At 35.6% G+C, this 12,518-nt stretch overlaps 1 protein-coding gene across 1 annotated transcript; it reads right to left on the bottom strand.

The window, feature by feature from the left end:
• Nucleotides 1-1,505: 1,505 nt before the first annotated feature.
• On the bottom strand, nucleotides 1,506-2,994 carry LOC102507365 (ubiquitin-like protein 4A). The gene is given in 2 exon segments (XM_032473561.1): nucleotides 1,506-1,690; nucleotides 2,335-2,994. Coding segments are annotated over 2 exon segments (762 nt in total). The 5' UTR covers nucleotides 2,912-2,994.
• Between the last annotated feature and the right edge of the window lie 9,524 nt (nucleotides 2,995-12,518).

Genomic DNA, 12,518 nt, shown 5'->3' with positions numbered 1-12,518 from the left:
GGATGCAAAAAAATCACCTGAAATTAGACACAAAACAGATGAAAACTGGAACTCCAAATTCCAACATGAACTAAAGAACGACTAATGAAGCAATCAAATATAAAAATAAGGGGACAGAAGGAAGCGATGACCAGATAACCAGAGAATGTAGGAGAAAAAAAGGAGGTCTAGGAATTCTCAGGAAGGAATTTAGAGAAATAATTAAAGACGAACTAAGTTCTTAAATAAAGACAAAATAAGAAGGAATGCCAGGTAGAACAGACACCATGGATCTGTATAACTAGGGGAGAGGGAAAAAAAAAAAAAAAGGGAAACATAAAGAAAAACAAAGAGATCAAAAAAAAAAAAAGGGTATCTGTAACCAGCATCCAAAGGAGGAACTCCATCCTGTAGTCCCCAACAAGAGAATAGAGCAGATATTTAAACCACAACTCATTTAAATATAAGGAAAATGAGAAAAATGCCTTTTATAGCTACCATTTTCGCCGCACTTTCAGGCCTCAGTGTAGATCTAAGTATGAGGCCGACACCATGTTCGCTCAGCCTGAGAAACTTCTTGTGGCTTTTCTGTTACAGAAGATCGGCCGGACATTGATTGTTTCAGTTTTTGTTTAGCTGAATTTGTCTTCATTTTGTCTTTGTTTCTGAAACTGAAGTGTAGGCTGAAACAAATTATTTTTTTCTTGTGACATTTTAAACCTGCTGTTCCATTGTTTTTTGATTTGCATTTGTAATGAGAAGACAAAGGTAATTTGTATAATAGTTCTGCTGTATATAATGTTCCTCCTCTGCTTGCCTTCCCCCCAAATACATTTAATATATTTACAGTAAACTTAGCTTCAGTAATTTGACTATGAAGTGCTTACATGCTGCCTTCCTTGTATTAATCTCTCTAGGATCTACCGGTATCCTATTCACGTGGACTACACTTTTTTAAATTCAATTTGGAAAGTTTTTGCCTGTTACTTCATCAAATATAATTTTCTGTAGAAGTCTCTGCATCCTCTCCTCCAGCAAGTCCATTCCATGAATATTATACTTAATATTGTATGATAGTTTACTGATACACTGCTCATTTATTGACATATTTTTCTTTGTGCTTCAATTTTATAGTTTTTCCTACTACTCTGATTTCAAATCAGAGAACTTTTCATGGAACCATTACTGACAATAAATACAGAGGGATACATGCCTCAGTGTCTTCCTACCCTGTGCTAAAGAACATCTTCTATACACATACCCACCACCATGTTCTTTCCAACATGAAATGAAACAAAATAAAACACAATGGTTGCTGTTGTCCGCTGCTGCCAGGTGCAACCTGAGTCCATAAAGCTGCAGCCTCCCGCTGGGATGTTTCCGAGTCAGACCTCACCAGTGAATGACAGTCAGTTGCCTTACCTCCTCCAGATAATTGATCTTGCAGTCAGTTTTGTAAGCATGCATTAAGACCCAGCCTGCAGTGGACTGAATGTCACTTCTGGTTTGCAGCCTTTCAAATGCCCTTAGTATGCAGCCCGATCCATCTCACTGGGCTTCTGCTCTGTATCACCCAGCTGGAATGCAAGTCTCTCACCAGACCCCGAGCTTCTGCCAAACCCAAACTTGCGTTCCTTACGTTCTTCCCAGTCCATTTTAGAAGTTCTCCAAGGGAAGAGGGTTATGAAAGATGTAATTTGACTATCCAAGTCTAAAAATTTAAGATATTTTGATAACGTATGTCAGGGTCATGATGAGGTAGAATCATTTGATATCAGGGTGCTCTCAGAAAAGCCTGTATGCACGTTGCTATTTCTGTTTTCCATAACCACACCTCAAAAAATGGACATTTCACCGGCAACATGGATGATAGCTGTTAAGGTTTTGTATCCTTATTTGTTTGTTTATCCTAACAAGAAACACAAGATCTCTGGATCAGAAAACAGATCCTTTATATACTCACAGAGCATCCCATCAGTGTTGACTCCCTACACTCCCATTCCCTGCAGGCTGACACAAGGGGCGTCAGCTGTGTCTGTGCCTGGAGGAGAACCCAGAAATTACAAAGTCCAGAAGTTACCTAGCACACCAGGCGTATATGCCTCATGAGAGAGAGAGGGAGGGAGAGAGAGAATCTCTCTGGTGTGGATTATAAACATACCCTCTCTGTGAGAGAAGAGACGTCTGTAAGTTTGTATTCTCCTTAGAACATAATCAAAGATTCTGGAGGAAATATGCCTTTAGATCCTTATGGAGCAGTTGACTATTTCTAACTTCCAAGGTGTGTGTGTGTGTGTGTGTGTGTGTGTGTGTGTGTGTGTGTGCGTGCGTGCGTGTGTGTGTGTGTGTGTGTATTTTGGTTTTTTTTTTGCAACATGAGAACACATTTAATGCTACATGCAGCTTGTGGCCTGGCCAGGCGCCTCCCCACACTCTGGGAATCCGACTTGGAGAACCCCTTCTCCATAGCTGCTTTCACTTCAGGGTGTAGAAAGCGGCCAGCCAAGCGTTGGATGTCATCCAGCGTCAGGTGGCTCAGGGACGTCTCCTAACCCCTCTGTAGTTGGTCCAGGACTCTGCTGGCATCTGCAGCACTGAAGTGGCGGGCCAAGACTTTGGAGATGAGCTGCCAGGCGGCCGGGGTTGGGGGCAGGGCTTCGGCCAGTCTCCAGGCGGTACTTTCTTCCAGTAACACCTTCTCCAGAGGTCTGACCACTAGGTTGAGCCTGGAATTGGGCCCAATGCTATAATCGGAGAGTCTTTTCCCGTCTGCCAGAGCCTTGCCCTTGAACAGCAGCCGCTGCTGGCGCTCGGGGACGTTCAGCTTCCCGGACACTAGATGTTTCAGCGTGGACACCAGCTCGTCCTCCGACACCTGCAGGCTGCACTCGTGGCCCTGGAGCGCCTTTCCCGTCTGCTGCACGGCGGCCATGGGGGCGGCCGCTCCGGCCGGCGCGCACCCTAACCGCCCCCCGCCGCGCGCCGCCGCCCCTTCCAAGGTGTATTTACCTTTCACTCGTCATTTAACCAAGGTTACCAATAATCTTTGTTTAGCAAGTCCTGGAGGAAAATACTCATCCATGAGACATTGTTTACTCTCAGTAATGCTGAAGCTGAATTGATCGGAATATAAATCTCTTTCCAGACTCTTACTGTAACATCTCTTCCACTGGCCTAGACTCCTGTAGTCATATCTCAGATCTTATGGTGCAATCATTACAGCTGTGGTTGCATAATGTGCCTTCCGGTGGCTTCTTAGCATTCTTCATTTCTCTCATGTCTTCATTGTGCGGTCTCAGCACATTCAGGCATCCCCTGACACAGGTTCCTGCACCCGCCCCAACGGCAAAGATTGCTCCAATTCCACAGTGTCTCATCCCCACAGCTTCCAGGCCTAAAACATTAGAAGGCTACAGATAAGGTCTCAGAATCCCCTACTTAACATAGGATACCAAAGAAAAATGAAGAGCTGGGAGGAAAATGAGAAGCCTCTCATAACAAGCCTACAACGTGAATTACATATGGATGAGTGTACTCAGAGGCAAAGTGATATACTCATTCAGTTAATTATGGACAAAGTATGTTTTGTGACCTGCTAGGAAACCGACATTTAAAATATTTTTTATGTGGACAAATGTTGAGTTTTGGCTACCAAGTAACATTAAATAAGCTGTGAAACAGAATCTTTATGGATATTGCAGATTTGTAATTGACATAAGCTTTTGGAAACCACAGTTATAATTTTCTAATATAGAGAAGTAGTAACAGAAAAATGCTACATCATGTTACTGCCTGGATAAGTCTGGTTGCCATTAAATACATAGTTTCATGCATAAATGTGATTTACTTAAGAGGTTAGAAAATGCAAACCAAACAGACTCTTTAAATGAAAACAGAAACAAACTGTGAAAGCTTCCTTCTCCCACTTCAAACTCACCACTACTTTCTCTTAATCTCTTTTTATTCACACACACACACACACACCCTGCATGTGATTTTATCTACATACTATTTGATACCTTTTCAAACTTTATATGTGATTGTGTGTGTATTTCCTGGTGATAATTTTATGCCTGATATACCTTGTTATATCTTTCTTTTTAGGTGAATATGGTGGTAATATTAACGCAGTACAATTCCATTACAGTTTGTGTCATGGTTTACATAATCAGAAACCTACTAGTGGGCATGTTAGTTCTTCTAGAGTTGTTTTACTATTTTTAACAGCACTACTACATCAATATCTTTATACATTAAGAGAGGCATTTGTTTAAATTCCTAGAAATAGGATTTTCAGGAAAAGTGGTAGATACATTTTAAATTTTAATATAGTTTGTCAAATTTCATCCAGAAAGTTTGCAACGGTGTTATATATTTTCCATCCTTAAGCACATCACAGGGGAGCTGGGCAATGTGATTTGGTAAGAGATAAAATAACTGCAGACAAGATAGGAGGGGGTCATGGAGGCCTTTAAGGAAGATATGAACTTGACCCAAGAACTGAACTTTGATACACATTATCACACAAATTCATACTCACATACAGATATTAAACTCTAGAATATTACAAAGCAATTAACACTTGAGTGGGGATTGATGAGAATCAACATTTTCAGTATGGCAGTGCTAAATGTTTTGTGTGTATGTCATAATTTTAGACTACCAAAATAATTACAGAGATAGAAAAATACACACTAAAAAGATCAATAATGTGGAAGATGATTTTGAACATCTTCTCTTTTTTATTTCAATAGGAAAGAGAAGAAAATAGAATTATTATTCTTGAGGAAGAATTAAGTTAATTAGGTAAGATAAATAATCACAGCAAAAATTTGAGGAAAAAAATGAAAACAGCGTGACTATGCAGACTCAAAGGTTTTCCTATGTCCAGAAATTTCCAAAAGGGGATCATACTAAAATGTTTGAATTATGTAGATAAGGTACAAGTCCTCCTAATGTCCAGGAGAAACAAAATCAAACAATATATCAGAAATAAATAAAAGGAAATCAAGATCCTATGTAGGGACACAAAACAGTCTATTTTCAATTTCCTCCTTTGTACCTTTGTATATAGACCATAGCCCAATTTCAGCATAGTTCTTCAAGAATTCTAGTATAAAATATTTTTCTAAATCAATCAAGTGAAATTCTTAGTTATACAAGGAAAACATAAATACAGCCCAAGTGTTACTTTTTGTAAAAAAAAAAAAAAAAAAAGAAAGTTACTTGTTTATAAACTTCAAAGTTAAAGAGAGGAAATAAATTTGTATGTTGAAGACTGGGATATGTGGTTATGAAGCAAATAGACCAGACCTTTTAATTCACTCAAACAAAATGTTAAGTATAAAAAATTATTTAAAATTCTATTTTAAAACTAAATATAGACAGCTATATTTAGTGTGTGTGTGTGTATACATATATATACACAGGATGTATATATATACACATATATATATACAGAGGAGTATAGAATGTATAGGAATATATATATATATATATATATATATATATATATATATATATATATACACACACACACACACACACACACACAGGAATAAAGAAAATATCCAGTATGGCCAGAAGACTATAAACCCCACTAAACATATTTTGGGAGTTCCTAGGGAAAGTGCACTGTGTTAAGAGAAAATTAAGACTGCATCTTACACAATTTATTTAATTAATGAAATTTAACATGGATAAAATAAACTGTAAGTAAATGTTGTAGTAATTGAATGCAGGTCATTTAATGGTGTTTTAGTGAAACATGCCACATCCCAAATCAAGAGGAAAAGGGAGACAAGGGGGACGGGCAGAGATTTGATCCAGAGAGCTTATGTTTGTGGAATTCTCCTTCCAAAGGGAAGACCTGAAATATGTGGCCCTGAAGAGAAGTAAGCTGTTAAGACTGAAAACAAGTATGCTCAGCCCCATACATTGAAGATATGCCACAAGCTCTTGCACTAAGATCTTCCCATATAATTGATATCAAAAGAGTTCAGGAGAAAAGATGATGATCCAACTGTGGAATGGAAGGGCTCTTAAACTGCATCTCCCGAGTACTTAATGGAGATCTTATGGTGTATGGAAGTTTCAATCTTATAAGGCTTATAGCTGGTTTATCTTTGTTGATTTTCTACGTGCAAGGTTTTACATTTTGCAGCCTAATCATAGTTATTAGAGAATTAAAGGATCAACACAGGGTTTATATTTTAGTTGCAGTTTTTATGCTTGAAAATTAATAAAGAGCTGGTCTACCTTATTGAGCGTGGTAGGCTTCAGCTCACAGACCAAGTTAATAATTGATGTTTTAAATGAGCACAGGCCCCCAGGTTCTGTGGCATTGTGTCTTTGGCAATTGTGAACACAGTACAGATAATTAAACTCACTTGATGAATAGAAAGTTCTATGTGAAGTCTGTGGGATGACTTTTTGCATTTGTGAATAATGTAAAAGTCTGTAAAATTAAATTTTTTCACACATTGTGAACGTGTCCAAAGAAAATCCTACAGAAAGTATCCATCCCATGTATAATTCTAATACTAATCTTAGCAAACATGAATTTTAAACTTTCTCAAAGTGGAGAAAATATGGTTAAGAATTATTTATAGCCGGCAACATTGCATTTGGTAGCTTGAGGGCTGAATGACCATCACAATTAGAGTTGAAATAATAAATTACAAGGTTTAAGTGAAATTTTTAAAATTTACTAAAAATAAGAGAGATTTTTAAAGCTTTCTGTGACAGAAAAATTGATTCCATGCATGATTTTGTGTTTGTGACAGCATGTTCAATGTATGGGGTTGAGCTGAGTCAGTTAATTTATATGCAGGGAGACACATAGATGTAGGAATTATCTATAATGTGCAATCATGTACTTTGAAGCAAGTAATTCCTAAATACTTGTCATCACTAATTTTAAGTGTTGTAATATTCGATATTAAAAACAAATAATCAAACAAAAACACTTCACAGTGAGTTACAGGTTGAATAGTACTGTCCTTCAAGTGAAGAAAATAGGAAAATTTTATTTTAATGATCAAGTTAAAGGTGAATATATGCATATGACCCAGGAATCCCACTCCTGGGCTTATATCCAGAAGGAACCCTACTTCAAAATGACACCTGTACCCCAATGTTCATAGCAGCACTATTTACAATAGCCAAGACATGGAGACAGCCTAAATGTCTATCAACAGGTGACTGGATAAAGAAGCTGTAGTATATTTATACAGTGGAATACTATTCAGCCATAAGAACTGACAACATAACGCCATTTACAGCAACATGGATGTTCCTGGAGAATGTCATTCTAAGTGAAGTAAGCCAGAAGGAGAAAGAAAAATACCATATGAGATCACTCATATGTGGAATCTAAAAGCAAAAACAAACAAACAAAAAAACAAAACATAAATATAAAACAGAAACAGACTCATAGACATAGAATACAAACGTGTGGTTGCTAAGGGGGCGGGAAAGGGACAGACTGGGATTTCAATATGTAGAATAGATAAACAAGATTATACTGTATAGCACAGGGAAATACATACAAGATCTTGTGGTAGCTCACAGAAAAAAATGTGACAATGAATATACGTATGTTCATGTATACTGAAAAATTGTGCTCCACACTGGAATTTGACACAATATTGTAAAATGACTATAACTCAATAAAAATGTTAAAAAAAAGAATCAAATGTAACTAGTCCTCAAATTTATGATTTTACATCTATATTGACCAGGAAGAATTTAGATTAAAAAAAATAATAAAGGTGAATATATGCTATGAGTATAGAAGCAGCTTTTGAATAGCTAAGAAAGAAAGTAACTTTACTTAACAAAGACATTTTTTCTAAGTATTAATAAACCTAATGATGTATAATCTTCCCTGAAGGCAATTTGTGTTAGTAACATAACAAAATCCTCTCTGATATCTACATGCTCACTGTCAGCACATGCACAGAACCATGCAGACGTTGTACCTAAAAGCAGCAGTATGTACAGACTGTACCTATAGGTTATTAACTCATTTGGAATCTGGGATTATTTCCATGACAAGATGCCTCTACATGCATCTTAGAAAATGTTTGTGTCTATCTGCAGAGAATTATAAATATATAAAACACAGACTAGGTGTATGTAATTGTTTAATATTATTTTGAGCTTTATGTACGAAAATCCACGTTTAATTGTATAGAAAGATGACTCAATTTCTGGCTACTAAGAGAACATTAAAATAGTAAAGATTCTGCTTTCTCTTAGCAATCAGTAGAATTGTGCTGATACACTGATGTAATGAAAGCACAGGCACTGACATCTCTAACATGTACAAGCCATGTGACCTTGGTCAACTTAAATAAACTTTTTTGATCTTAGTTTCCCTTTAAAATATGAGGATGCTTACTCCTAGATATTGCAATGAAAATTAAATGAGAAAATGTGTATAGTTCAATACAACACCAGGTCTCATACAAATTAAGTTCTCTTCAAATGGTGGTTATTATTTTTCCCCAATTAATTTTCTAATGCTTTCATTATGTCTTGGGGAATTAAATTTGAAGTCTTTGAATATCTGGTAATTATTGTTTTTCAAGTGGCCTTTATTTGATTTCAACTTAGCCAAATGTTGAGTGAAGTCAGGACAGAGGGCAAGGTAAAAGGGAGATGAATGTGTTTTGCTTTTATTTTTGAAAATATAGTTCAGTGGGAGGAAATACTATTATATTCATAAAAAATAAATTGAACATTTAATATTGCATTTCAAACAGTTGTGAAGTCAGTAAAATAATTATGAATGTCTTTGCTTTCTATAGAGCAACGTTTCCAGAGGAGAAAAAAGAATCAGTTCGAACTAGCTCTGGACAGGCTTTCTAAGAGTCTTTCAAATAATGCTCTCTAAGCCCTGCTAGGTAGTAAGGTCACAACCAAAACAGTTTAAATTTATGTGCTCTATAGTTCGCACACTAATTTTAGCCTGTTGAATACGGGAGTTAGATCTTCGCATATTGGCGCATATACACTTTAAGCACATTTATGATCTGTATGTCACTGGTGTGCCAGAATAATTAATTTATAGGAATCATCGAAAAAGTTTTAACATATGAAGTGTTTAAAAGATATTGAGAGTATATTTAATGTTTGAATTTGTTACATATTTGGTCAAAGTTATGTATAGTTATATCTAGCATTGGTGAAAACAAGAATGGTGGACAGAAACTCTAAGTAAATCTTAAAATAGAAAAGTGCACAATTACATACAGTATTTTTTTTTTAAATGGAGGTACTGGGGATTGAGCCCAGGACCTCCTGCATGCTAAGCACATGATCTACCACTGAGTTACTTCCCTTCCCACTCCCAATTACATATAATTCTCAAACACATTTTTAATTTTGAAATCAAATTTAATTTTTTTCAAAGAGCTCACATAGTAGGAAAGTCAGAGAAAAACTGTATTTGGTTTCAAGAAATATGATTTCTCAATCTGCTCTTAAAACCCAGAAAATTCAACTTCTGACCAATTGAAGTAACAGGGACCAAATGTACCATTCCTATTTAAACAGCTGGAAAACTGTATCAAATATAAGATGCAAGAATTTTCATAAACTGGACAACAGGCAATGCAGACTTATGATCTTTGAGAAAAGGGAAACAAAGTGAGTCCTAAAATTGTAGAAGGTCACCGCTAGAAAGTACTTACAAACTGCAGTGTAGGGAGGGGAAATGCAAAGAGAACCCAGAAGTCTCCATGAATAGAGGACTCAAAGATCTGGGTATGGAGAAAGGCAAGTGGCTACAGTTTTCAGGCAGAGTAGCAGATGGCAGAGACAGAGACTGGGAGGGAGGGCGGGAGTGAGAGAGAGACAAGAGAGACAGAGACAGACAGAGAGACCCAGAGATCTGCAGGGAGATGCCCTGAAGTCTTTGGCTCAGTGCTGATTTATGCATGTTTGAGAAAAAACTATCTGAGGAGGGGCAAAAGCCATTGAAAAAGAGTAAGCATTTCTTGGTGTAGATCTTTTCCATCTGACATCTGCCCAAAGACTTTCCTTTAACATCTCTTGAAATCAGTATCTGCTGCCAATGAATTCTTTCAGTTGGCAAAGATTTTCTCCCACTGGGTGGCTTGTCTTTTCATTTTACTAGCAGTATCTTGTGAAGACTATACATTTTTAATTTTGAAGGGGTCTAATGTATCACCTTTTTAGATTTGTGTTTCAGGCTATTTGGTTCTGTATTTAGGAATTCTTTGTGGAACACACAGTTACTAATGTTTTTCCTGTTTTCTTCTAGAAGTGTTGTAGTTTAATCTCTGGTTATCATGTCTTTGATCTAACTCAAGTAATTTTTTGTATATGTAGTGTGGCTAAGTGTCTTTTTTTTTTTTTTAAGCTATGGGTATCTAATTATTCCAGCACCATTTGTTGAAAAGTTCATTCTTTTTCCCATAAATTATCTTCCTTCTTTGCTGAAAATAAACTTATCACTGTATGCCTGAGTCTATTTCTGTCTTCTGTTCTATTAAACAACTTGTCAGCTCAAGTGCCAAGTATTTCATTGTCATCATTGCTGTAGCTCTGTTGACTTAAAATTGTTCATGATTTCCTCTTATTATCCTTCTAATATATGCAGTGTCATCCACTTCTAGTATTGGTAATTTATGTTTTCTCTCTTTTATTATCATTAGTCTGTTAGCTATTTATTGATTTTATGTATATTTTTAAAGAATAAGGTCTTGAAGGGTTATACTGATTTTTCTCTGCTTTTATTTTATCCACTGCTTTGTTCTTTATTATTATCTTAAATTTACTTCTCTGTTCTTTATTATTATCTTTGTTGTACTTATTTTAGTATTAATTTACTTAAACTTTTCTATTTTAAAGTTGAAAATGTAGCATATTGATTTGAGAATTTCCTTATCTTCTAACAATAGTAGTTAATGTAGAACATTTCTACAACATATAAAAAAATAGGTATAGTTTGTGTTCTCAGCAGCCATGGTAGAGTTTGTAGTACCTGTAGTATCACGTAGAATTCCCACCTTAGTAGTGAAGCTAGCTTGGCCCTGGACTCAGTGGTACGCAGGCCCCAAACTAAAAAAGCTAACGGCAAGCTCAGAAGAATCCAACTGATTCTGAGTAATTATACTACATGCCAGAACAAAACCAACACTATGTAGAGGATTACAGCACACTCTAGCAGTCAACATATAAAATTCACAATATTCAGCATCATTACATTCCAAAAGCTTCATTATATCAAAACATTATAAAAGCTTCAAGGAAGTGGGAAAATATGACCACAACCAAAATAAAAATTAATTAATATAAACAGATTCGTAAAAGAATAGGATTAATGAACTAGAAGAAAATTATATTAAAATAGCTATTATAAATATATTTCACACATTCAAGAAGGTAGACAAAAACGTGAGAATAATGAGAAGAAAAATTACATCTATTACAAAACCCAGTAGAATTCCTAGAGATGAAAATAACACTACTCTAGATGGAGGTACAATGGGTGGGATTAACAGCACTTTAAACATTGCAGGAGAAAAGATGAATACGGTTGAGGACACTGTTTTGAATGCTTCACCCAAATATGAATATCCTGTATTTTCATTCCATTAGCAATACTTTCTAATTTCCTTTATGAATTCTTCTTTGACTTACATATTATTTAATTTCCAAATGTTTGGATATTTTAAACTTATGTTTCAGTTACTAACATCTTACTTAATTTCCTGGTGGTCAAAATATATACTTTGATTAAACCCTTTTAAATTTTTAAAGACTTGCTTTAGGGCCTAGAATATGATCTATTTTGATGAATATTCCAAGTATACTTATAAAAAACGTTTATTCTGCTGTTGTTGGGTGGAGCACTTTACAAGTATAAGTTAAGTCAAGCTACCTAATCACATTACAGAAGTTTTTTTGCCTCCTTGTTCTGTTTGTTACTATGGAGGAGTAATGGTGGATTTGTCTACTTCTTCTTTCAGGTCTACAAGTTTTTGCTTCTTGTATTTTGAAGCACTATCTTTAGGCCCATAAATATTTAGAAATGTTTTGTTCTTTGATGAACTGATCACTTTGTTAATATGTCCCATTTTATCCATAGCGAAGTCTTTATACAAATAATTTCTATCTCCTAAAATCCCACAATCCCTTATTAATTTTGAATTAAACACTGAATTATTTCTTAAGCAGTTTTAAAAATAACAAAACCCTACTTTAAATATACCCAAATGGTTTCCATTTCTGGTGCTATCAGAAGAGAACTGGGAAAACAGAAAAAAAAATATGTAAAGAAATAAGAGCTAATGTTTTTCCCAAATATGATGAAAATTATAAACCCACAGGCTTAAGAAGCTCAATGAATTTCAATCATAAGAAAATCTTCAAAATCATGTCAAGACACACCACAATCATGTGGCAAAGACAATGATAAAGGTAAAAATCTTAAATACAGCCAAAAGAAAGCCACATTAAGTACACAGAAATGAAAATAAGAATGAGAACAGACTTCACATGCAAAA

The sequence above is a fragment of the Camelus ferus genome, chromosome 35, assembly GCF_009834535.1.
Source record: "Camelus ferus isolate YT-003-E chromosome 35, BCGSAC_Cfer_1.0, whole genome shotgun sequence".
In the NCBI taxonomy this organism is placed as follows: domain Eukaryota; kingdom Metazoa; phylum Chordata; class Mammalia; order Artiodactyla; family Camelidae; genus Camelus; species Camelus ferus.
The sequence above is the reverse complement of the archived record's forward strand: the minus strand, read 5'-3'. Positions and strand labels throughout refer to the sequence as shown.